At 35.9% G+C, this 27,327-nt stretch overlaps 1 protein-coding gene across 2 annotated transcripts in view; it reads left to right on the top strand.

The window, feature by feature from the left end:
- Nucleotides 1-27,327, top strand: part of LOC138307500 (serine-rich adhesin for platelets-like) — an 81,497-nt gene that overhangs the window by 30,976 nt on the left and 23,194 nt on the right. The window contains exons 11-24 of one of the 2 annotated variants that reach the window (XM_069248283.1): nucleotides 3,105-3,173; nucleotides 3,705-3,746; nucleotides 4,465-4,530; nucleotides 4,786-4,836; nucleotides 5,301-5,366; nucleotides 5,548-5,592; nucleotides 5,730-5,792; nucleotides 6,158-6,202; nucleotides 6,396-6,458; nucleotides 7,486-7,776; nucleotides 9,714-9,800; nucleotides 10,147-10,266; nucleotides 12,496-12,555; nucleotides 13,188-13,265. In XM_069248283.1, the coding sequence (XP_069104384.1) occupies nucleotides 3,105-3,173; nucleotides 3,705-3,746; nucleotides 4,465-4,530; nucleotides 4,786-4,836; nucleotides 5,301-5,366; nucleotides 5,548-5,592; nucleotides 5,730-5,792; nucleotides 6,158-6,202; nucleotides 6,396-6,458; nucleotides 7,486-7,776; nucleotides 9,714-9,800; nucleotides 10,147-10,266; nucleotides 12,496-12,555; nucleotides 13,188-13,265 (1,146 nt within the window). The remainder of the gene's footprint in view (nucleotides 1-3,104; nucleotides 3,174-3,704; nucleotides 3,747-4,464; nucleotides 4,531-4,785; nucleotides 4,837-5,300; nucleotides 5,367-5,547; nucleotides 5,593-5,729; nucleotides 5,793-6,157; nucleotides 6,203-6,395; nucleotides 6,459-7,485; nucleotides 7,777-9,713; nucleotides 9,801-10,146; nucleotides 10,267-12,495; nucleotides 12,556-13,187; nucleotides 13,266-27,327) is intronic. The other variant, XM_069248284.1, reaches the window with a different exon arrangement.

The following is a 27,327-nucleotide window of genomic DNA, read 5'->3' as shown; positions in this document are numbered from 1 at the left end:
TGCGGGAAATATCTGGTTTTGTAATAATTTATGATTTTATCGACGTTTGTTAGCTTCAAACACTGTAAACCAATGACGATCTATCTTCATGTTTCCTTACCTAAGACTTATTGAATGCCGATCTAAAGTTTCAAAAGTCATTGAAAACCCCACTTTGCGTCAATTTATTTGCGCGAAGTAGAAACACGGCAAAACTTGATTACACGCAAACATAAGTTAATCTACCAATCCAGTCGTCTCCACATGGTATAAATACACCAAGCCAATCCAGTCATCTTAACAGTGTATAAATATAAATCAAGCTAATACAATCATCTTCATAGTGTATGGATATACGATAAAACCAATTCAATCATCTTCACATAGTATAAATACAATCAAGCCAATCCAATCGTCTTCACATTGTATAATTACAAATCAAGCCAATCCAATCGTCTTCACATTGTATAATTACAAATCAAGTCAATCCAATCGTCTTAACAATGTATAAATACAAATCAAGCAAATACAATCATCTTCACATTGTATAAATTCAAATCAAGTCAGTCCAATCGTTTTAATATTGCATAAATACAAATCAAGTCAATCCAGTCGTCTTTACATTGTATAAATACAAATCAAGTCAATCAAATCATCTTCACATTGAATAAATAAAAATTAAGTCAATCAAATCGTCTTCACATTGTATACATATCAATCAAGCCACTCCAATCATCTTCACATTGAATACATACAAACCAAGCAAATCCAATCGTCTTAACATTGTATAAATACAAATAAAGTCAATCAAATCGTCTTCACTTTGTATAATTACAAATCAAATCAATCCAGTCGACTTCACATTGTATAAATACACACCAAGCCAATCCAATCATCGTCACATTTTATAAATATAAGATAAAGCCAATCCAATCATCTTCACATTGTATAAATACAATAAAGCCATTCCAATCATCTTCACATTGTATAAATACAAATTAAGTCAATCAAGTCGTCTAAACATTGTTTAAATACAAATCAAGCCAATGCAGTCGTCTCGACATTGTGTGATTACAAATCAAATCAATCGAATCGTCTTCACATTGTATAAATACAAATCAAGTCAATCCAGTCGTCTCCACATTGTATAAATACAGATCAAATCAATCCAGTCATCTTCACATTGTATAAATACACACCAAGCCAATCCAATCATCTTCACATTGTATAAATATACGATAAAGCCAATCCAATCATCTTCACATTGTATAAATACAATTAAGCCAATCCAGTCGTCTTCACATTGTATAAATACAATTCAAGTCAATCTAGTCGTCTTCACATTGTATAAATACAAATCAAGTCAATCCAGTCGTCTCAACATTGTATAAATACAAATCAAGTCAATCTAGTCGTCTTCACATTGCGTAAATACAAATCAAGTCAATCCAATCGTCTTCACATTGTATAAATACAAATCAAGCCAATCCAGTCGTCTCAACATTGTATAATTACAAATCAAGCCAATCTAGTATTCTTCAAATTGTATAACTACAAATCATGCCAATCCAATCATCTTCACATTGTATAAATACAAATCAAGTCAATCAAATCGTCTTCACATTGTATAAATACAAATTAAGTCAATCCAGACGTCTTCACATTGTATAAATACAAATCAATTCAATCCAATCATTGTAACATTGTATAAATATAAATCAAGCAAATCCAGTCGTCTCCACATTGTATAATTGCAAATCAAGTCAATCCAATCGTCTTCAGATGCATAAACACAAATCAAGCCAATCTAGTATTCTTCACTTTGTATAAATACAAATCAAGTCAATCCAATCGTCTTAACATGGTATAATTACAAATCAAGTCAATGCAGTCGTCTCCAGATTGTATAATTACAAATCAAGCCAATCCAATCGTCTCCAGATTGTATAATTACAAATCAAGTCAATCCAGTCGTCTCCACATTGTATAATTACAAATCAAGCCAATCCAATCGTCTTAACATGGTATAATTAATAATCAAATCAATCCAGTTGTCTCCACATTGTATACATACAATCAAGCCAATTTAATATTCTTCACATTGTATAATTACAAATCAAGCCAATCCAATCATCTTCACATTGTATAGATACCTTAAAGCCAATCCAGTCGTCTTCACAATGTATAAATACAAATCAAGTCAATCAAATCGTCTTCACATTGCATAAATACAAATCAAGCCATTCCAGTCGTCTCCACATTGTATAAATACAAATCAATTTAATCCGATCGTCTTAACATTGTATAAATACAAATCAAGCCAATCCAATCGTCTTCACATTGTGTAAATACAAATCAAGTCAATCCAATCGTCTTCACATTGTGTAAATACAAATCAAACTGTATTCACATTTTATAAATACAAATCAAGTCAATCCGGTCGTCTTCACATTGTATGCATACATATCAAGTCAATGCAGTAGTCTGTTAATTGTATACATGCAAACAAAACCAATCCAGTCGCCTTCACATTATATACATACAATCAAGTCATTCTAGTATTCTTCACATTGTATAATACAAACCAAGTCAATCCAGTCGTCTTCCATTGTATAAATACAAATCAAGTCAATCCAATCGTCTTAACATTGTATAAATACAAATCAAGCAAATCCAGTCGTCTCCACATTGTATAATTACAATCAAGCCAATCTAGTATTCTTCAAATTGTATAACTACAAATATAGCCAATCCAATCTTCTTAACATTGTATAAATACAAATCAAGTTTATCCAGTCGTCTTCACATTGTATAAATACAGATCAATTCAATCCAATTATCTTCACATTGTGTAAATACAATAAAGCCAATCCAGTCGTCTTCACATTGTATAAATACAAATCATGTCAATCCAGTCGTCTCCATATTGTATAAATACAATAAAGCCAATCCAGTCGTCTCCATATTGTATAAATACAAATCATGTCAATCAAATAGTCTTCACATTGTATAAATACAAATCAAGTCAATCCAGTCGTCTCCATATTGTATAATTATAAATCAAGCCAATCTAACCGTATCTACATTGTATAATATAAGATGACAATGGCTTATGATCATTTCAGGGTCGACCCAGAAAGAACAATACATTCTTCTTTTCAACGAAGGAAAAACAAAAAGGGTGAGCCTTACAGGTGGGTATGCATATTCTTTCATTTAAGTCGAAATGAACATAGGAAATTTATACATCAAATAGTTCTTTAAAATAGTTTTTTTATTCGAACTCATTATCATTCATGATTGTTAACGTGGATATAAATCAATTTGTCTTTTTTCGAGGAATTATTTTTTGTATTTTTGTAATATGGTCAATTATGACCATATTGAACAGTGTCATCACTGTTTGAAGAACGGAATATTTATCAATAAATTGACATGAAACGAACACTTCTAAATGGTTTATTTCTATAAAAAAACGTTAATAAAGAAGCCAATAATAAATGTAAAAGGTAATCTGCCTCTGAAATGAACAAGAGAATGTGTTGATAGATGAAAACCTTTTAATTACCCGAAGAAATCACAACGATGCTTTACATTTGCTTTGACCCAATACTGTTTAATAATGTATCAAGTAAATACACCTATGGGATAATACAACTTTTATTGCACACAAAGTAATAAATTGTTAGTTCAGTTTTACCTCAAAGGTTGTTCAATGTTTACAGATCTGAGAAAGAAACTCCGGCCATTGGTGATGAGTAAAGGCGGTAGGTGCATTGTTTATGTTTTCTTTTACAAATGAATTAGAATGCTAAGTGTTTATCATAATTATATATGTCATATGTAATCATAGTGTTTGTAACGCTTAAATAACAGTCTAAAAATATTTTTCTTTAAGAAATATGATATATTTAATGATTAACTTGAATATAACTTTTTATGTTATGGAGATATAACACAAAGCTCCGAGTGTACTTTAAATAAACTGCGGTTTATGATGAGAGTACACAAAGACATTTGTGTTATATCTTCATAACATGAAAAAATGTTTACAAATTTTAAGCTTATAATCAAGTTACAAAAGATAATATTTTCAAAATTCATAAACTATTTTGGGATTTATTTTCTATGAAATCATTACGCCGTTGTCAAAGCCAATCAGAAGCGACTTAACAAACGGCAACTCCATATCTATTCGTTTATGGGATGAAAACGTAAATTGATAAGCCACTGAAAATGCTCGTTACAACCAAAAATGAATTATTTTCGAATATAACACCAAGGACATCCATATCAGAATTGTATATGTTATTGTAATTAATGTTATATAACACCAAGGATATCAATATCAGCATTTTATAAGTTAGAGTAATCAATGTTATATAACACCAAGGACATCAATATCAGAATTATATATGTTATTGTAATTAATGTAAAATAACACCAAGGACATCAGCTTATGTTGCTATTACGTGAATACTTTAGAATACACGACAGAAGAGGGTATCAGTAAAGGAATAAATGAAATCGTTCAGAAGCTCCGCATTGAATGTAAGTAAAATGTTCAGTCTTTTTCTGATCAAGCTAACCTACTGGATTTTCTTACTATAATTCTGATTAATATATAAAACATGAAGATATTATTATTTGCTTGTAATGACTGTACGATGTATACACACGTTGTAATTAAGCTTTGTCCTCCGACCAATGATTATAAAAAACATCGTCTATAATCCAAAGATTGATGAAATGAAGTTCGTTTGGTAGGCACTATTATATTGTTTATTTCTTTTTTTATTTTTGCAGCTCAGAGAAGAATGGAAACTGGAAGTGGAGATACGGATACATTTGTCATAAGTAGGATTTCAACTAATCATTTATGGACTTCCATGTTTCTGTCGACATAATCGATTTCATATATGTCTATCTTATGTTTACTTTTATTCTGAAATATATGTATAGGTGCTTAATATGATTAGTAAAGTAAAGCATACATAAAATATATACATATTTATATATCAATATTTAATTTGTTAATAATTCGACAACTACATGTAATGGATTTAAGAAAACTAGATCGCCCATCATGCTTCATTTTCAATTACAATAATGCTTATGGTATTATAAACAAATATTTGTTTTAAGACATTTTGTCCTTTTGTATATTTAAGTATTTAAAGCTATGGATATTTATGTTATCACAGTGTACTCTCATCATGAACCGCTTATTTAACTCAGATTTTTGTTTTATATCTCCATATTATAAAGCCTTTCTTCGAGCAATCTTTAAATACATTTTGAGTTATTCTATGGTTCTACAGATGGTATGCACATCGAATACGATCACCCTGCGCGTGCCGGTTCGACGGGACTAAGCCCAAGGGGAGGTAATCCTAGTTTGCAGTTTTGCATTAAATTGCACCAACTATGTGACAAAACTTATATTTTTGAGTATAAATCATGATGTTTTTGATTTGAGATTCTTTCTATGAGTTATACGTTATTTTATAAGTAAAGACTACCAATTATTAATTTTAAAGCAGTACAATAATGTATTTTACCTTTTAGTGGCCAGAGGTGGACCAATCGATCCAGCAACTATAAGCAATTTCTGTAAGTAGCCGTCGCGGTGTCTACCTAAAAACTATCATCAATTTCTGTAAATGCTCGTAAAAATTGTCCTGATTTACCAAACTGACCATTGTAACATTGAATGATTGACGTAAAATATTTTTTATCTAACCGTATAGCGCCGTCACAAGTGTTAAAGAATACCTTAGCAGCACTCGTCGGACAGAGGAGTGTAACTCCAGGTAAGGGCAGTTTGTACCTGCCATCTTTGGAAGAAGATGTCTTCGTAATTAAGTAAAAATTATACGAAGTCGAGTGTTATATTATAATCTCCGTATAAATGATACAAATGTGTCCGTTTTATATCACTTTGAATTTCCATATTACTAGGTCACAAGCTTGGATTTTATAGAGACAATTTTATGTGTTGAACATATTGATCAGAATATTAATAATGAGCACATACAAAGGTCATGTTTCTCTTTTTATGTGTTGATTCATTAGAAAACGAGTGGGGTTTTTAAGAATTAGGGTAAGGGTTATTCATCATTCATGTTATCTGGCTTTCCTATTTGTCTTTAATACTTTCATAATGTGCTTATTTCAGAAAGTCCAGCCACTGGAAACAGTCTGACAGAAACTGGAACTCAAAGTATGTATTTCCAACATGACAATCATACTAAATTACGTTACATCTCTAGGACATTATTACCATACTGTAACCATTACATGATGATAGTCACTCATATATGATCCTACATATTACATAGCCATTCATATAATATCCTTTACATTACATAGTCACTCATGTATGATCCTCTATATTTTTATATTTGTTTTAACAGATCAATTCTTGGATTCGTTCTTTAGCATGCCTCAAGAACAAGGCGGACAGACGGCAGATATGTGTAATTATTTATTATTATTTTATTATGTTTTTTCAATGTAATTACGTATGATTTATCATATTTGTGCTCTTTTCCGTGTAATTATGTATGATTTTCACATTTGTGTATTCTGCATAGGAATAACGTTTTTTTATGATGTTAGTGTCGTTTTCAGATAAAAAAAATCGTATTCCATATAAAGCATACGGGCGAAACGAAAGAAACGAAAAACCAGGGTATTTTCTATCAAAGAAAGAAACGAATTTATTTATGGTAAATATCAGTTATGTAAACTGTTGTGCTATGCAGGTTTCCCAGAACAAAATTTAAGCAAAACATAGACTTTAGTCAAACATTACATAAAGAGAAGAAACTAAGCTTTAAATGAAGTCTTTTGTTTCGAGGTTATCTAGGGTATGAACATTTGTATGATAACGTATAACCTGTCGTATTTGTGTTTCCAGAAAGTATAGAAAGTTTGCTAGTGTATATAATATTGTTAACAAACCTATTAACGTGTACAAGTGTGTGTTATATTGTTAACTAACCTATTAAAATGTATTTATATATGTAGTATTGTTTAATATCCTATTAAAGTGTGTTAGTGTATGTGATATTGTTAACTAACCTATTATCGTGTACAAGTGTATGTGATATTGTTAACTAACCTATTATCGTGTACAAGTGTATGTAATATTGTTAACTAACCTATTGAAGTGTGCTGGCGTATGTCACATTGTTAACTAACCCATTTAAGTGTACTGGCTTATGTAATATTGTTAACTAACCTATTATCGTGTACAAGTGTATGTAATATTGTTAACTAACCTATTATCGTGTACAAGTGTATATTATATTGTTAACTAACCTATTATCGTGTACAAGTGTATGCAATATTGTTAACTAACCTATTATCGTGTACAAGTGTATGTTATATTGTTAACTAACCTATTATCGTGTACAAGTGTATGTAATATTGTTAACTAACCTATTAAAGGGTACTATTGTATGTAATAATGTTAAGTAACCTATTGCTATATATTACCAGCTGCAGCACAAGCGTTTAGAATCGCCGCAGCCTCGTCACTTTTAGGACAAATACCTCCAAGTGTAGATACTCACACCAGTCCCAATAAAATGGGAACTGGATCCACGACCAGCACCACTGTGATCTCATCATCTGGCACACAGAATAACCCTCCCGGTACCACAGGTGGCTCAAACACCAAACATGTATCGATCACAAGCCAGACCACCAGTTCTACAGGAAGTCCTGCCAACACTGTTTACCATCAGACCGGATCCAGCCCGGCCAAACAACCTGCTGTCATGATTCCTGGTATGTCGTATGTTTTACGTTTCAATACACTTCTATGATTCGTTACATAAGTCAGTGTCACTTATGAATGATCATTTATGTATCAAGTTACATAAAACTGACGCCGATAAATGAATATCCATGTATCAAGTTACATAAAACTGACGCCGATAAATGAATATCCATGTATCAAGTTACATAAAACTGACGCCGATAAATGAATATCCATGTATCAAGTTACATAAAACTGACGCCGATAAATGAATATCCATGTATCAAGTTACATTAAACTGACGCCGATAAATGAATATCAATGTATCAAGTTACATAAAACTGACGCCGATAAATGAATATCCATGTATCAAGTTACATAAAACTGACGCCGATAAATTTATATCCATGTATCAAGTTACATAAAACTGACGCCGATAAATGAATATCCATGTATTAAGTTACATAAAACTGACGCCGATAAATTAATATCCATGTATTAAGTTCATAAAACTGACGCCGATAAATGAATATCCATGTATCAAGTTACATAAAACTGACGCCGATAAATGACTATCCATGTATCAAGTTACATAAAACTGACGCCGATAAATGAATATCCATGTATCAAGTTACATAAAACTGACGCCGATAAATGAATATCAATGTATCAAGTTATATAAAACTGACGCCGATAAATGAATATCCATGTATCAAGTTACATTAAACTGACGCCGATAAATGAATATCCATGTATCAAATTACATAAAACTGACGCCGATAAATGAATATCTATGTATTAAGTTACATAAACCTGACGCGGATAAATAAATATCAATGTATCAAGTTACATAAAACTGACGCCGATAAATGAATATCCATGAATTAAGTTACATTAAACTGACGCCGATAAATGAATATCCATGTATCAAGTTACATTAAACTGACGCCGATAAGTGAATATCAATGTATCAAGTTACATAAAACTGACGCCGATAAATGAATATCCATGTATCAAGTTACATTAAACTGACGCCGATAAATGAATATCCATGTATCAAGTTACATAAAACTGACGGCGATAAGTGAATATCAATGTATCAAGTTACATAAAACTGACGCCGATAAATGAATATCCATGTATCAAGTTACATTAAACTGACGCCGATAAGTGAATATCAATGTATCAAGTTACATAAAACTGACGCCGATAAATGAATATCCATGTATCAAGTTACATTAAACTGACGCCGATAAATGAATATCCATGTATCAAGTTACATAAAACTGACGCCGATAAATTAATACCCATGTATCAAGTTACATAAAACTGACGCCGATAAATTAATATCCATGTATTAAGTTACATAAAACTGACGCCGATAAATGAATATCTTTGTATTAAGTTACATAAAACTGACGCCGATATATGAATATCCATGTATTAAGTTACATCAAACTGACGCCGATAAATGAATATCCATGTATCAAGTTACATAAAACTGACGCTGATAAATTAATATCCATGAATTAAGTTACATTAAACTGACGCCGATAAATGAATATCCATGTATCAAGTTACATCAAACTGACGCCGATAAATGAATATCCATGTATCAAGTTACATAAAACTGACGCTGATAAATGGTATAAATGGTATGATTTATGTATCAAGTTATTACTTTGTTTTCCAACTATCTTTGCTCTGGTCATGGGCTTATGTACCGTGGCCGTCCAATCAGATATAACTTAAATCCCTCTACTAAATACAGAGGTAGAACGTCAATCTCCCCTAAGTCTAAAACTTAAAGATACATGGATCAAAACATTTTTATGTAATTAACTGTAAATAAGCAGCATATACTAAACTTGAGATCAATATTTCCACTCTAGAATTTCAGATTTCTTCTCAATATTAATTGATAAAAAGATCATAAAAAGAGGAATTTTTCTGTATTTCATTTTAGATCAAACATCTGCAACACAACTGGCCACTGAGAGTCAGTACGGCCCCGGGGCACCAGTGGAGGCTACATTATCGGGCGTCAAATCGAGTAAGTGGAAGCATTGCCAAATCGTATTCATTAATGTTGATTCAAATTGTGTCAGTGTCAGTTTTAGATGGACTTTCGAGGTCCACTCTGAATTCCGAAACATTTTGGCAGAGTAGACTGAAATATTAATAACTATTACACCACATCTACAGATATATCTACTTTTGACGTCTGAGCAATAAAATTAATGTGGATTTCAAAAGCATGGATGGCATTTGAAATTCGTCATTAAGTAATTCCAACGTTCTTTGGTGAGTGCGGTAATTACGTCTATGTAGTGACAGTGATTTCAGTAAGAATATAGTAAATGAGTAGCATATTTAGTACCGAATATAACATGTTTCAGATACGGCACATCAAGCGTCAGACTTAATAAATTTCATCATAGCTAATGAGGCAGCACATCAGAATACAGCAGTAGTAAATAGTCTCAACCAGGATGTTAAGGGGGCAGGTGTCAACACAGGTAAGTCAGGGTGTGAAGAAGGCAGGTGTCAACCAAAGTAAGTCAGGGTGTGAAGGGGGCAGGTGTCAACCAAGGTAAGTCAGTGTGGGAAGGGGACAGGTGTCAACTAAGGAAAGTAAGGGTATGAAGGGGGCAAGTATCAACCAAAGTAAGTCAGGGTGTGAAGGGGGCAGGTGTCAACCAAAGTAAGTCAGGGTGTGAAGGGGCAGGTGTCAACCAAAGTAAGTCAGGGTGTGAAGGGGGCAGGTGTCAACCAAGGTAAGTCAGTGTGGGAAGGGGACAGGTATCAACTAAGGTAAGTAAGGGTATGAAGGGGGCAAGTGTCAACCAAGGTAAGTCAGGGGTGAAGGAGGCAGGTGTCAACCCAGGGGCAGGTGTCAACACAGGTAAGTCAGGGTGTGAAGGGGACAGGTGTCAACCAAAGTAAGTCAGGGTGTGAAGGGGACAGGTGTCAACCAAAGTAAGTCAGGGTGTGAAGGAGGCAGGTGTCAACCAAAATAAGTCAGGGTGTGAAGGGGCAGGTGTCAACCAAAGTAAGTCAGGCTGTGAAGGGGCAGGTGTCAACCAAGGTAAGTCAGTGTGTGAAGGGGACAGGTATCAACTAAGGTAAGTAAGGGTATGAAAGGGCAAGTGTCAACCAAAGTAAGTCAGAGGTGAAGGAGGCAGGTGTCAACCCATGGGCAGGTCTCAACACAGGTAAGTCAGGGTGTGAAGATGACAGATGTCAACCCAGGGGCAGGTGTCAACACAGGTAAGTCAGGGTGTGAAGGGGGCAAGTGTCAACCAAGGTAAGTCAGTGTGTGAAGGGTACAGGTGTCAACTAAGGTAAGTAAGGGTATGAAGGGGAAGGTGTCAACCAAGGTTTGTCAGTGGATGATGGAGTGGAGGTATCAACCAAGATAAGTAAGGATATGAAGGGACAGGTGTCCACCAAGGTAAGTCAGGTTGTGAATAGGACAGGTTTCAACCAAAGTAAGTCAGGGTATGAAGGGCCAGGTGTCTACCAAAGTAAGTCAGGGTGTGATGGGGGCAGGTGTCAACTAAGGTAAGCCAGTGTGTGAAGGGGGCAGGTGTCAACAAAGGTAAGTCAGGGTATGAAGGTGCAGGTGTTAACCAAAGTATGTCAGTGTGTGAATGGGGACAGGTGTCAACCAAAGTAAGTCAGGTGTGAAGGAGGCAGGTGTCAACCAAAGTAAGTCAGTGTGTGAATGGGGACAGGTGTCAACCAAAGTAAGTCAGGTGTGAAGGAGGCAGGTGTCAACCAAAGTAAGTCAGTGTGTGAATGGGGACAGGTGTCAACCAAAGTAAGTCAGTGTGTGAATGGGAACAGGTGTCAACCAAAGTAAGTCAGGTGTGAATGGGGGCAGGTGTCAACCAAAGTAAGTCAGGGTTTGAAGGGGCATGTGTCAACCAAAGTAAGTCAGGATGAGAAGGGGCAGGTGTCAACCAAAGTAAGTCAGTGTGTGAATGGGGACAGGTGTCAACCAAAGTAAGTCAGTGTGTGAATGGGGACAGGTGTCAACCAAAGTAAGTCAGGTGTGAATGGGGGCAGGTGTCAACCAAAGTAAGTCAGGGTTTGAAGGGGCATGATGTGTCAACCAAAGTAAGTCAGGATGAGAAGGGGCAGGTGTCAACCAAAGTAAGTCAGGGTGTGAAGGGGCAGGTGTCAACCAAAGTAAGTCATGGTTTGAAGGGGCAGGTGTCAACCAAAGTAAGTCATGGTTTGAAGGGGCAGGTGTCAACCAAAGTAAGTCAGGGTTTGAAGGGGCAGGTGTCAACCAAAGTAAGTCTGGGTGTGAAGAGGCAGGTATCAGCCATAGTAAGTCAGTGTGTGAATGGGGGCAAGTGTCAACCAAGGTAAGTCATGGTGTAAAGGTGGCAGGTGTCAACCAAAGCAAGCATATTTACTAGTAATAGGCCAAGTCATGGTTTCAGGAAATCCCGGCATTCGAGTAACTGTTTAGAATGTCTGTCGGAGTCTTACGATATATTTCAGTTTTAACAACATAACGGTGTAAATATTGAACTATCAAATAGTATTTAAGACTGTAAATATAAAAAAACAAAGTATCTCTCTGGTGATTCGATCCAAGGTTGAAGTCGAATTATGTTATAGATATTTGTTTGCGGTCCATTCCATGTATTTATACCCTACTCAACGTTATCCTTAATCGATAGAAAGATCCTTTAATATTCAATACATAATACAGTATTGGTTAAATATTTCAGTTCCAATGAAATCTGATATCATGGCATCAGTACTTGCAGACCAAGTAGCTGCTGAAAATGGCGAGTATTATTTTGTCATCTCATTAACATTGAATTACAGCGCATAAAGAAGAGAAACAGAAAATGAATTTGGTAAAAGACGTGTAGTACTAACGAAAACCATGACAAATATGATCACATATGATCACAAATAGACAAAATTCTACTCAATGGAGACATCCCTTTACATTTTCAGAGCTAAATTGTCTAAATTATCTACAAAGTATTTTTGTAACAAGTACAATTTCGGATGAAAGAGACAATTGTATAATCTATAAAACTTCAAAAGAGTATCAGGATGAGTGTATATTAAGTTTTCATTCTGAACTGCTTCTCAGTCTGTAACATGTGTTTCTCTTTGAGGTATATTCTCCATAAACCCAGAAATAGCTTGACTAAATTATTATTAATTGTATGTCTTCATTATGAATAAATAAAATGTCCTACGTATGGCAAATTATACGTATCGCTCTTGATATTATCTCTTAATATATTGTAATCAGTATAGCTATGATTTTTCTTTAACTGCATTTGCTTCAAATCAATTATCATATTATGAATAGTTTATTTCGATTATCATAATGTTCAGACGGAGTTGAATATCTCGCCGGTTACCTGCCTTTCGTTCTGAAAAATGCCTATATTGTTTACAGCTAGGAACAACATGTTAGCCTCGACCATAACGGACATCATTACATCAGACCCAGCCGTAACATCAAACAGCCAATCAGGTAGGATGACGAGCAGAATTGTATGTAAGCTTTGGTAAGGACATTGTTGTACTGTATGTACACGAGTACGGACATTGTTGTATTGTATGTAAACGTGTACGGACATGATCGTTTTGTATGCAAACGTGTACGGACATTGCTGTATTGTATGTAAGCTTTGATACAGACATTGTTGTGTTGTATGTACACGTGTACGGCCATGATCGTATTGTATGTACACGTGAATGGACATTGTTGTATTGTATGTACACGTGTACGGCCATGATCGTAATGTATGTACACGTGTATGGACATTGTTGCATTGTATGTACACGTGTATGGACATTGTTGTATTGTATGTACACGTGTACGGCCATGATCGTATTGTATGTAATCGTGTACGGACATTGTTGTATTGTATGTACACGTGTACGGCCATGATCGTAATGTATGTACACGTGTATGGACATTGTTGTATTGTATGTAAACGTGTACGGACATGCTCGAATTGTATGTAAACGTGTACGGACATTGTTGTATTGTATGTAAGCTTTGATACGGCCATGATCGTATTGTATGTAAACGTGTACGGACATTGTTGTATTGTATGTACACGTGTACGGCCATGATCGTATTGTATGTAAACGTGTACGGACATTGTTGTATTGTATGTAAACGTGTACGGACATGATCGCATAGTATCTAAACGTGTACGGACATGATCGTATTGTATGTACACGTGTACGGACATGATCGTATTGTATGTACACGTGTACGGACATTGTTGTATTGTATGTACACGTGTACGGCCATGATCGTATTGTATGTACACGTGTACGGCCATGATCGTATTGTATGTACACGTGTACGGCCATGATCGTATTGTATGTAAACGTGTACGGACATTGTTGTATTGTATGTAAACATGTACGGACATTGTTGTATTGTACGTACACGTGTACGGACATTGCTGTATTGTATGTAAACATGTACGATCATAATCGTATTGTATGTAAACGTGTACGGACATTGTTGTATTGTATGTAAACGTGTACGGACATTGTTGTATTGTATGTAAACGTGTACGGACATGATCGTATTGTATGTAAACGTGTACGGACATTGTTGTATTGTATGTAAACGTGTACGGACATGATCGTATTGTATGTAAACGTGTATGGACATTGTTGAATTGTATGTAAACGTGTACGGCCATGATCGTATTGTATGTACACGTGTACGGCCATGATCGTATTGTATGTAAACGTGTACGGACATTGTTGTATTGTATGTAAACGTGTACGGACATGATCGTATTGTATGTAAACGTGTACGGATATTGTTGTATTGTATGTAAACGTGTACGGATATTGTTGTATTGTATGTAAACGTGTACGGACATGATCGTATTGTATGTACACGTGTATGGACATTGCTGTATTGTATGTACATGTGAACGGACATTGTTGTATTGTATGTACACGTGTACGGACATTGTTTTATTGTATGTAAACGTGTACGGACATGATCGTATTGTATGTAAACGTGTACGGCCATGATCGTATTGTATGTACACGTGTATGGACATTGTTTTATTGTATTGTATGTAAACGTGTACGGACATGATCGTATTGTATGTACATGCGTACGGCCATGATCGTATTGTATGTACACGTGTACGGATATTGTTGTATTGCATGAATACGTGTACGGACATGCTCGTATTGTATGTAAACGTGTACGGACATTGTTGTATTGTATGTAAACGTGTACGGCCATGATCGTATTGTATGTAAACGTGTACGGACATTGTTGTATTGTATGTAAACGTGTACGGACATGATCGCATAGTATCTAAACGTGTACGGACATGATCGTATTGTATGTACACGTGTACGGACATGATCGTATTGTATGTACACGTGTACGGACATTGTTGTATTGTATGTACACGTGTACGGACATGATCGTATTGTATGTACACGTGTACGGCCATGATCGTATTGTATGTACACGTGTACGGCCATGATCGTATTGTATGTACACTTGTACGGACATTGTTGTATTGTGTGTAAACATGTATGATCATGATCGTATTGTATGTAAACGTGTACGGACATTGTTGTATTGTATGTCAACGTGTACGGACATTGTTGTATTGTACGTACACGTGTACGGACATTGTTGTATTGTATGTTAACATGTACGATCATAATCGTATTGTATGTAAACGTGTACAGACATTGTTGTATTGTATGTAAACGTGTACGGACATTACTGTATTGTATATAAACGTGTACGGACATTGTTGTATTGTATGTAAACATGTATGATCATGATCGTATTGTATGTACACGTGTACGGACATTGTTGTATTGTATGTAAACGTGTACGGACATTGTTGTATTGTATGTAAACGTGTACGGACATGATCGTATTGTATGTAAACGTGTATGGACATTGTTGAATTGTATGTAAACGTGTACGGCCATGATCGTATTGTATGTACACGTGTACGGACATGATCGTATTGTATGTACACGTGTATGGACATTGTTGTATTGTATGTAAACGTGTACGGATATGATCGTATTGTATGTACACGTGTACGGATATGATCGTATTGTATGTAAAAGTGTATGGACATTGTTGTATTGTATGTACAAGTGTATGGACATTGTTGTATTGTATGTACACGTGTACGGACATGATCGTATTGTATGTACAAGTGTATGGACATTGTTGTATTGTATGTAAACGTGTACGGACATGATGGTATTGTATGTACACGTGTATGGACATTGCTGTATTCTATGTACATGTGAACGGACATTGTTATATTGTATGTACACGTGTACGGACATTGTTGTATTGTATGTAAACGTGTACGGACATGATCGTATTGTATGTAAACGTGTACGGATATTGTTGTATTGTATGTACACGTGTACGGCCATGATCGTATTGTATGTGCACGTGTATGGACATTGCTTTATTGTATGTAAACGTGTACGGACATGATCGTATTGTATGTACACGTGTACGGCCATGATCGTATTGTATGTACACGTGTACGGCCATGATCGTATTGTATGTACACGTGTACGGACATTGTTGTATTGTAGTACACGTGTACGGACATTGTTGTATTGTACGTACACGTGTACGGACATTGTTGTATTGTATGTCAACGTGTACGGACATGATCGTATTGTATGTACACGTGTACGGACATTGTTGTATTGTATGTAAACATGTACGATCATGATCGTATTGTATGTAAACGTGTACGGACATTGTTGTATTGTATGTAAACGTGTACGGACATTATCGTATTGTATGTAAACGTGTACGGACATTGTTGTATTGTATGTAAACATGTATGATCATGATCGTATTGTATGTACACGTGTACGGACATTGTTGTATTGTATGTAAACGTGTACGGACATTGTTGTATTGTATGTAAACGTGTACGGACATTGTTGTATTGTATGTAAACGTGTACGGACATGATCGTATTGTATGTAAACGTGTACGGACATTGTTGTATTGTATGTAAACGTGTACGGACATGATCGTATTGTATGTAAACGTGTACGGACATTTTCGTATTGTATGTACAAGTGTATGGACATTGTTGTATTGTATGTAAACGTGTACGGTCATGATCGTATTGTATGTACACGTGTACGGATATGATCGTATTGTATATACAAGTGTATGGACATTGTTGTATTGTATGTAAACGTGTACGGATATGATAGTATTGTATGTAAACGTGTACGGACATTGTTGTATTGTATGTAAACGTGTACGGACATGATCGTATTGTATGTACACGTGTACGGACATGATCGTATTGTATGTACACGTGTACGGACATTGTTGTATTGTATGTACACGTGTACGGACATTGTTGTATTGTATGTACACGTGTACGGACATTGTTGTATTGTATGTACACGTGTACGGACATGATCGTATTGTATGTACACGTGTACGGACATGATCGTATTGTATGTAAACGTGTACGGACATTGTTGTATTGTATGTAAACGTGTACGGACATTGTTGTATTGTATGTAAACGTGTACGGACATGATGTATTGTATGTACACGTGTACGGACATTGCTTTATTGTATGTAAACGTGTACGGACATGAGTTGTATTGTATGTAACACGTGTACGGACATTGCTGTATTGTATGTAAACGTGTACGGACATTGTTGTATTGTATGTACACGTGTACGGACATGATCGTATTGTATGTAAACGTGTACGGACATTGTTGTATTGTATGTAAACGTGTACGGACATGATCGTATTGTATGTACACGTGTACGGACATGATCGTATTGTATGTAAACGTGTACGGACATGATCGTATTGTATGTACACGTGTACGGACATTGATCGTATTGTATGTAAACGTGTACGGACATGATCGTATTGTATGTACACGTGTACGGACATGTCGTATTGTATGTAAACGTGTACGGACATTGTTGTATTGTATGTACACGTGTACGGACATGATCGTATTGTATGTACACGTGTACGGACCATTGTTGTATTGTATGTACACGTGTACGGACATTGTTGTATTGTATGTACACGTGTACGGACATGATCGTATTGTATGTAAACGTGTACGGACATTGTTGTATTGTAAACGTGTACACGTGTACGGTACACATGTTGTATTGTATGTTAACATGTACGATCATAATCGTATTGTATGTAAACGTGTACAGACATTGTTGTATTGTATGTAAACATGTACGGACATTACTGTATTGTATATAAACGTGTATGGACATTGTTGTATTGTATGTAAACATGTATGATCATGATCGTATTGTATGTACACGTGTACGGACATTGTTGTATTGTATGTAAACGTGTACGGACATTGTTGTATTGTATTTAAACGTCTACGGACATGATCGTATTGTATGTAAACGTGTATGGACATTGTTGTATTTGTATGTAAACGTGTACGGCCATGATCGTATTGTATGTACACGTGTACGGCCATGATCGTATTGTATGTACACGTGTATGGCCATGATCGTATTGTATGTAAACGTGTACGGACATTGTTGTATTGTATGTAAACGTGTACGGACATGATCGTATTGTATGTAAACGTGTACGGACATTGTTGTATTGTATGTAAACGTGTACGGATATGATTGTATTGTATGTAAACGTGTATGGATATTGTTGTATTGTATGTACACGTGTATGGACATGATCGTATTGTATGTACAACGTGTACGGACATTGTTGTATTGTATGTAAACGTGTACGGACATGATGGTATTGTATGTACACGTGTATGGACATTGCTGTATTGTATGTAAACGTGTAACGGAATTGTTATATTGTATGTACACGTGTACGGACATTGTTGTATTGTATGTAAACGTGTACGGACATGATCGTATTGTATGTAAACGTGTACGGATATTGTTGTATTGTATGTACACGTGTACGGACATGATGTATTGTATGTACACGTGTATGGACATTGCTTTATTGTATGTACACGTGTACGGGACATGATTGTATGTATGTAAGTGTAAATGTTGTATTGTATGTACACGTGACATGATTGTATTGTATGTAAACGTGTACGGAAATGATCGTATTGTATGTACACGTGTACGGACATTGTTGTATTGTATGTAAACGTGTACGGACATTGATCGTATTGTATGTACACGTGTACGGACATGATCGTATTGTATGTACAACGTGTACGGATATGTATGGTATTGTATGTACAAGTGTATGGACATTGTTGTATTGTATGTAAACGTGTACGGACATTGATCGTATTGTATGTAAACGTGTACGGACATTGTTCGTATTGTATGTACACGTGTACGGACATTGTTGTATTGTATGTAAACGTGTACGGACATGATTGTATTGTATGTACACGTGTACGGCCATGATCGTATTGTATGTACACGTGTACGGAATCATTGTTGTATTTGTATGTACACGTGTACGGACATTGTTCGTATTGTATGTAAACGTGTACGGACATGATCGTATTGTATGTAAACGTGTACGGACATGATCGTATTGTATGTACACGTGTACGGACATTGTTGTATTGTATGTACACGTGTACGGACATTGTTGTATTGTATGTACACGTGTACGGACATGATCGTATTGTATGTAAACGTGTACGGACATTGTTGTATTGTATGTACACGTGTACGGCATGATCGTATTGTATGTACACGTGTACGGACATTGTTGTATTGTATTGTATGTAAACGTGTACGGATCATGATCGTATTGTATGTAAACGTGTACGGACATTGTTGTATTGTATGTAAACGTGTACGGACATTGTCGTATTGTATGTACAACGTGTACGGACATTGTTGTATTGTTATGTAAACGTGTACGGATCATGATCGTATTGTATGTAAACGTGTACGGACATTGTTGTATTGTATGTAAACGTGTACGGACATTGTGTATTGTATGTAAACGTGTACGGACATTGTTGTATTGTATTGTATTTAAACGTGTACGGACATTGTTGTATTGTATGTAAACGTGTACGGACATTGTTGTATTGTATGTAAACGTGTACGGACATTGTTCGTATTGTATGTAAACGTGTACGGACATTGTTGTATTGTATGTAAAGTGTACGGACATGTTGTATTGTATGTAAACGTGTACGGACATTGATGTATTGTATGTAAACGTGTACGGACATTGTTGTATTGTATGTAAACGTGTACGGACATGATGTATTGTATGTAAACGTGTATGGACATTGTGTATTGTATGTAAACGTGTACGGACCATGATCGTATTGTATGTAAACGTGTACGGACATTGTTGTATTGTATGTAAACGTGTACGGACATGATCGTATTGTATGTAAAACGTGTACGGACATTGTTGTATTGTATGTAAACGTGTACGGACATGATCGTATTGTATGTAAACGTGTATGGACATTGTTGTATTGTATGTACAACGTGTACGGACATGATTGTATTGTATGTACAACGTGTATGGACATTGTTGTATTGTATGTAACGTGTACGGACATGATCGTATTGTATGTAAAGTGTACGGACATTGTTGTATTGTATGTAAACGTGTACGGACATGATCGTATTGTTATGTACACGTGTATGGACATTGTTGTATTGTATGTAAACGTGTACGGACATGATCGTATTGTATGTACACGTGTACGGACATTGTTGTATTGTATGTACACGTGTACGGACATGATCGTATTGTATGTAAACGTGTACGGACATTGCTTGTATTGTATGTAAACGTGTACGGACATTGTTGTATTGTATGTACACGTGTACGGACATGATCGTATTGTATATGTATGTAACGTGTACGGACATTGACGTATTGTATGTAAACGTGTACGGACATGATCGTATTGTATGTAAACGTGTACGGATGATTGTTGTATTGTATGTACACGTGTACGGACATGATCGTATTGTATGTAAACGTGTACGGACATTGATGTATTGTATGTAAACGTGTACGGCATGATCGTATTGTATGTAAACGTGTACGGACATGATCGTATTGTATGTAAACGTGTACGGACATTGATCGTATTGTATGTACAACGTGTACGGACATTGTTCGTATTGTATGTAAACACGTGTACGGACATTGTTGTATTGTATGTAACGTGTACGGACATTGATCGTATTGTATGTACACGTGTACGGACATTGATCGTATTGTATGTAAACGTGTACGGACATTGTTGTATTGTATGTAAACATGTACGATCATGATCGTATTGTATGTAAACGTGTACGGACATGATCGTTGTATTGTATGTAAACGTGTACGGACATTGTTCGTATTGTATGTAAACGTGTACGGACATTGTTGTATTGTATGTAAACGTGTAACGGACATTGTTGTATTGTATGTAAACGTGTACGGACATTGTCGTATTGTATGTAAACGTGTACGGACATTGTTGTATTGTATGTAAACGTGTACGGACATTGATTGTATTGTATGTAAACGTGTACGGACATTGTTGTATTGTATGTAAACGTGTACGGACATTGATCGTATTGTATGTACACGTGTACGGACATTGTTGTATTGTATGTAAGCTTTGATACGGCCATGATCGTATTGTATTTAAACGTGTACGGACATTGTTGTATTGTATGTAAACGTGTACGGACATTGTCGTATTGTATGTAAACGTGTACGGACATTGTTGTATTGTATGTACACGTGTACGGACATGATCGTATTGTATGTACACGTGTACGGACATTGTTGTATTGTATGTAAACGTGTACGGACATTGTTGTATTGTATGTAAACGTGTACGGACATGATCGTATTGTATGTAAACGTGTACGGACATTGTTGTATTGTATGTAAACGTGTACGGACATGATCGTATTGTATGTACACGTGTACGGACATTGTTGTATTGTATGTACACGTGTACGGACATTGTTGTATTGTATGTACACGTGTACGGACATGATCGTATTGTATGTAAACGTGTACGGACATGATCGTATTGTATGTAAACGTGTACGGACATTGTTGTATTGTATGTAAACATGTACGATCATGATCGTATTGTATGTAAACGTGTACGATCATGATCGTATTGTATGTAAACGTGTACGGACATTGTTGTATTGTATGTAAACGTGTACGGACATGATCGTATTGTATGTAAACGTGTACGGACATTGTTGTATTGTATGTAAACGTGTACGGACATGATTGTATTGTATGTAAACGTGTACGGATATTGTTCGTATTGTATGTACACGTGTATGGACATGATTGTATTGTATGTACAACGTGTATGGACATTGTTTGTATTGTATGTAAACGTGTACGGACATTGATGTATTGTATGTACACGTGTAGGACATGATCGTATTGTATGTACACGTGTATGGACATTGTTGTATTGTATGTACAACGTGTACGGACATGTTATATTGTATGTACACGTGTACGGACATTGTTTGTATTGTATGTAAACGTGTACGGACATGATCGTATTGTATGTAAACGTGTTACGGACATTGTTGTATTGTATGTACACGTGTACGGCCATGATCGTATTGTATGTACACTGTGTATGGACTTGTTATATTGTATGTAACAACGTGTACGGACATGATCGTATTGTATGTAAACGTGTACGGACATGATCGTATTGTATGTAAACGTGTACGGACATTGTTGTATTGTATGTACACGTGTACGGCCATGATCGTATTGTATGTAAACGTGTACGGACATTGTTGTATTGTATGTAAACGTGTACGGACAGTTGATCGTATTGTATACGTCATTGTACAAGGTGTATGGACATTGTTGTATTGTATGTAAACGTGTACGGACATGATTGCGTATTGTATGTAAACGTGTATGGACATTGCTGTATTGTATGTACACGTGAACGGACATTGTTGTATTGTATGTACACGTGTACGGACATTGTTGTATTGTATGTAAACGTGTACGGACATGATCGTATTGTATGTAAACGTGTACGGATATTGTTGTATTGTATCTAAACGTGTACGGACATGATCGTATTGTATGTACACGTGTACGGACATTGTTGTATTGTATGTACACGTGTACGGCCATGATCGTATTGTATGTACACGTGTACGGACATTGTTGTATTGTATGTAAACGTGTACGGACATGATCGTATTGTATGTAAACGTTTAACGGACATTGTTGTATTGTATGTACAACGTGTACGGGGACATTGTTCCTGTTGTATTGTATTGTACGGGATATATAAGTACACGTGTACGGCATTGTTGTATTGTATGTAAACGTGTACGGACATATCGTATTGTATGTAAACGTGTACAGGACATTGTTGTATTGTATGTAAACGTGTAACGGATCATGATCGTATTGTATGTACACGGTGTACGGACATTGTTGTATTGTATGTAAACGTGTACGGACATTGTTGTATTGTATGTAAACGTGTACGGACATTGTTCGTATTGTATGTAAACGTGTACGGACATTGTTGTATTGTATGTAAACGTGTATGGACATGATCGTATTGTATGTACACGTGTACGGACCATGTTGTATTGTATGTAACGTGTACGGACATTGTTGTATTGTATGTACACGTGTACGGACATGATCGTATTGTATGTAAACGTGTACGGACATGATTGTATTTGTATGTAAACGTGTACGGCATGATCGTATTGTATGTAAACGTGTACGGACATTGTTGTATTGTATGTAAACGTGTACGGACATTGTTGTATTGTATAAACGTGTACGGACATTGATCGTATTGTATGTAACACGTGTACGGACATTGTTGTATTGTATGTAAACGTGTACGGACATTGATTGTATTGTATGTACACGTGTACGGCCATGATCGTATTGTATGTAAACGTGTACGGACATTGTTGTATTGTATGTAAGGTTTGTATGGACATGATCGTATTGTATGTACACGTGTACGGACATTGTTGTATTGTATGTAAACGTGTACGGACATTGTTGTATTGTATGTAAACGTGTCTACGGACATGATCGTATTGTATGTAAACGTGTAACGGACATTGTTTGTATTGTATGTAAACGTGTACGGACATGATCGTATTGTATGTAAACGTGTACGGCCATGGATCGTATTGTATTGTAATGTACACGTGTACGGACCATGATCGTATTGTATGTACAACGTGTACGGACATTGTTGTATTGTATGTAAACGTGTAACATTGTTATTGTATGTACACGTGTACGGACCATGATCGTATTGTATGTACACGTGTACGGACAATTTATATTGTATGTACACGTGTACGGATATGGTTGTATTGTATGTAAACGTGTACGGATCATGATCGTATTGTATGTACACGTGTATGGACATTGTTGTATTTGTATGTAAACGTGTACGGCATTGATCGTATTGTATGTAAACGTGTACGACATTGTTGTATTGTATGTAAACGTGTACGGACATGATCGTATTGTATGTACAACGTGTATGGACATTGTTGTATTGTATGTAAACGTGTACGGACCATGATCGTATTGTATGTACAAATGTATGGACATTGTTGATTGTATGTAAACGTGTACGGGCCATGATCGTATTGTATGTACACGTGTATGGCCATTGTTCGTATTGTATGTAAACGTGTACGGACATTGTTGTATTGTATGTAAACGTGTACGGACATTGCTGTATTGTATGTAAACGTGTACGGATATTGTTTGTATTGTATGTAAACGTGTGTACGGACCATGATGTATTGTATGTAAAACACGTGTACGGACATGATGTTGAATTGTATGTACACGTGTATGGACATGATCGTATTGTATGTACAAGTGTATGGACATGATCGTATTGTATTGTATGTACACGTGTACGGACATTGTTGTATTGTATGTAAACGTGTACGGACATTGTATTCTATGTACAAGTGAACGGAATTGTTATATTGTATGTACACGTGTACGGACATTGATGGTATTGTATGTAACGTGTACGGACATGATCGTATTGTATGTAAACGTGTACGGATATTGTTCGTATTGTATGTAAACGTGTACGGACATTGATCGTATTGTATGTACACGTGTACGGACCATTGCTTCGTATTGTATTGTAAACGTGTACGGACATTGTTGTATTGTATGTAAAGTGTACGGACATGATCGTATTGTATGTAAACGTGTATGGACATGATCGTATTGTATGTACACGTGTACGGATATTGATCGTATTGTATACATACACGTGTATCGGACATTGATTGTATTGTATGTAAACGTGTACGGATCATGATGTATTGTATGTAAACGTGTACGGACATTGTTGTATTGTATGTAAACGTGTACGGACATGATGTTGTATTGTATGTACAACGTGGTACGGACATTGCTTGTATTGTATGTATTGTATGACGTTGTAATGTACGGACATTGATCTGGTATTGTATGTAAACGTGTAACGGACATTGTTATATTGTATGTACAGGTGTACGGACATTGTTGTATTGTATGTAAACGAGTACGGACATTTGTTGTATTGTATGTAAACGTGTACGGACACCACTTGTTGTATTGATATGTAACGTGTACGGACATGATCGTATGTATGTACAACGTGTACGGACATTGATCGTATTGTATGTAAATCTTGTACGATCCATGATCGTATTGTATCTACACGTGTACGTGGACATTGCTGTTATTGTAATGTAAACGTGTACGGCCGATGATCGTATTGTATGTACACGTGTATGGCCATGATCGTATTGTATGTACACGTGTACGGACATTGTTGTATTGTATGTACACGTGTACGGACATTGTTGTATTGTATGTAAAACGTGTACGGACATGATCGTATTGTATGTAAACGTGTACGGACATTGTTGTATTGTATGTCAACGTGTACGTGACATGATCGTTGTTGTATGTACACGTGTACGGACATTGTTGTATTGTGTATGTACACGTGTACGAATGTAATTACTCGTATTGTATGTAAACGTGTACGGACATTGTTGTATTGTATGTAAACGTGTACGTACATGATCGAATGTATAGAAATCTAAACGTGGTACGGACATTGTTGTATTGTATGTAAACGTGTACGGACATTGTTGTATTGTATGTAGAACGTGTACGGACATTATCGAGATAGTATTGTATTGTATGTAAACGTGTACGGACATTGTTGTATTGTATGTACACGTGTACGGACATTGTTGTATTGTATGTACACGTGTACGGACATGATCGTATTGTATGTAAACGTGTACGGACATTGTTGTATTGTATGTAAACGTGTACGGACATTGTTGTATTGTATGTAAACGTGTACGGACATGATTGGTATTTAACGTATTGTATGTAAAACGTGTACGGACATGATGTTAAACATAGATTAATGTATGTATGTACGTGTACGGACATGATTGTATTGTATGTAAACGTGTACGGACATTGTTCGTATGTGTGTATGACACGAATTGTATTGTAAGAAAACATGTTGTATTGTATGTACACGTATACGGACATGATCGTATATTGTATGTACACGTGTACGGACATTGCTGTATTGTATGTAAACGTGTACGGACATGATCGTATTGTATGTAAACGTGTACGGATATTGTTGTATTGTATGTAAACGTGTACGGACATGATCGTATTGTATGTACACGTGTACGGACATTGTTGTATTGTATGTAAACGTGTACGGACATGATCGTATTCTATGTAAACGTGTACGGACATTGTTGTATTGTATGTAACACGTGTACGGACATGATCGTATTGTATGTATGTACACGTGTACGGACATCATTGTATTGTATGTAAACGTGTACGGAATATATGTTGTATTGTATGTACAACGTGTATGTAATTGGTTCGTATTGTATGTAAATCGTGTACGGACATTGTTGATTGTATGTAAACGTGTACGGACATGATCGTATTGTATGTAAACGTGTACGGACATTGTTCGTATTGTATGTACACGTGTACGGACATTGATCGTATTGTATGTACACGTGTACGGACATGATCGTATTGTATGTACACGTGTACGGACATAGATTACCGTATTGTATGTACACGTGTGTACGTTGTATGTAAGTAAACATGTACGATTGATCGAATTGTATGTAAACGTGTACGGACATTGTTGTATTGTATGTAAACGTGTACGGACATTGTTGTATTGTATGTAAACGTGTACGGACATGATCGGTATTGTATGTAAACGTGTACGGACATTGATTCGTATTGTATGTAAACGTATTACGGACATTGTTGTATGTATAAAACGTGTACGGCATGATCGTATTGTATGTACACGTGTAACGGACATTGTTGTATTGTATGTAACATCGTAGTACGGCCATGATCGTATTGTATGTACACGTGTACGGCCATGATCGTATTGTATGTAAACGTGTACGGACATTGTTGTATTGTATGTAAACGTGTACGGACATGATCGTATTGTATGTA

The sequence above is a fragment of the Argopecten irradians genome, chromosome 14 (assembly GCF_041381155.1).
Source record: "Argopecten irradians isolate NY chromosome 14, Ai_NY, whole genome shotgun sequence".
NCBI lineage: Eukaryota > Metazoa > Mollusca > Bivalvia > Pectinida > Pectinidae > Argopecten > Argopecten irradians.
Note: the sequence above shows the minus strand (reverse complement) of the source record. Positions and strands in the feature narration are given on the sequence as shown.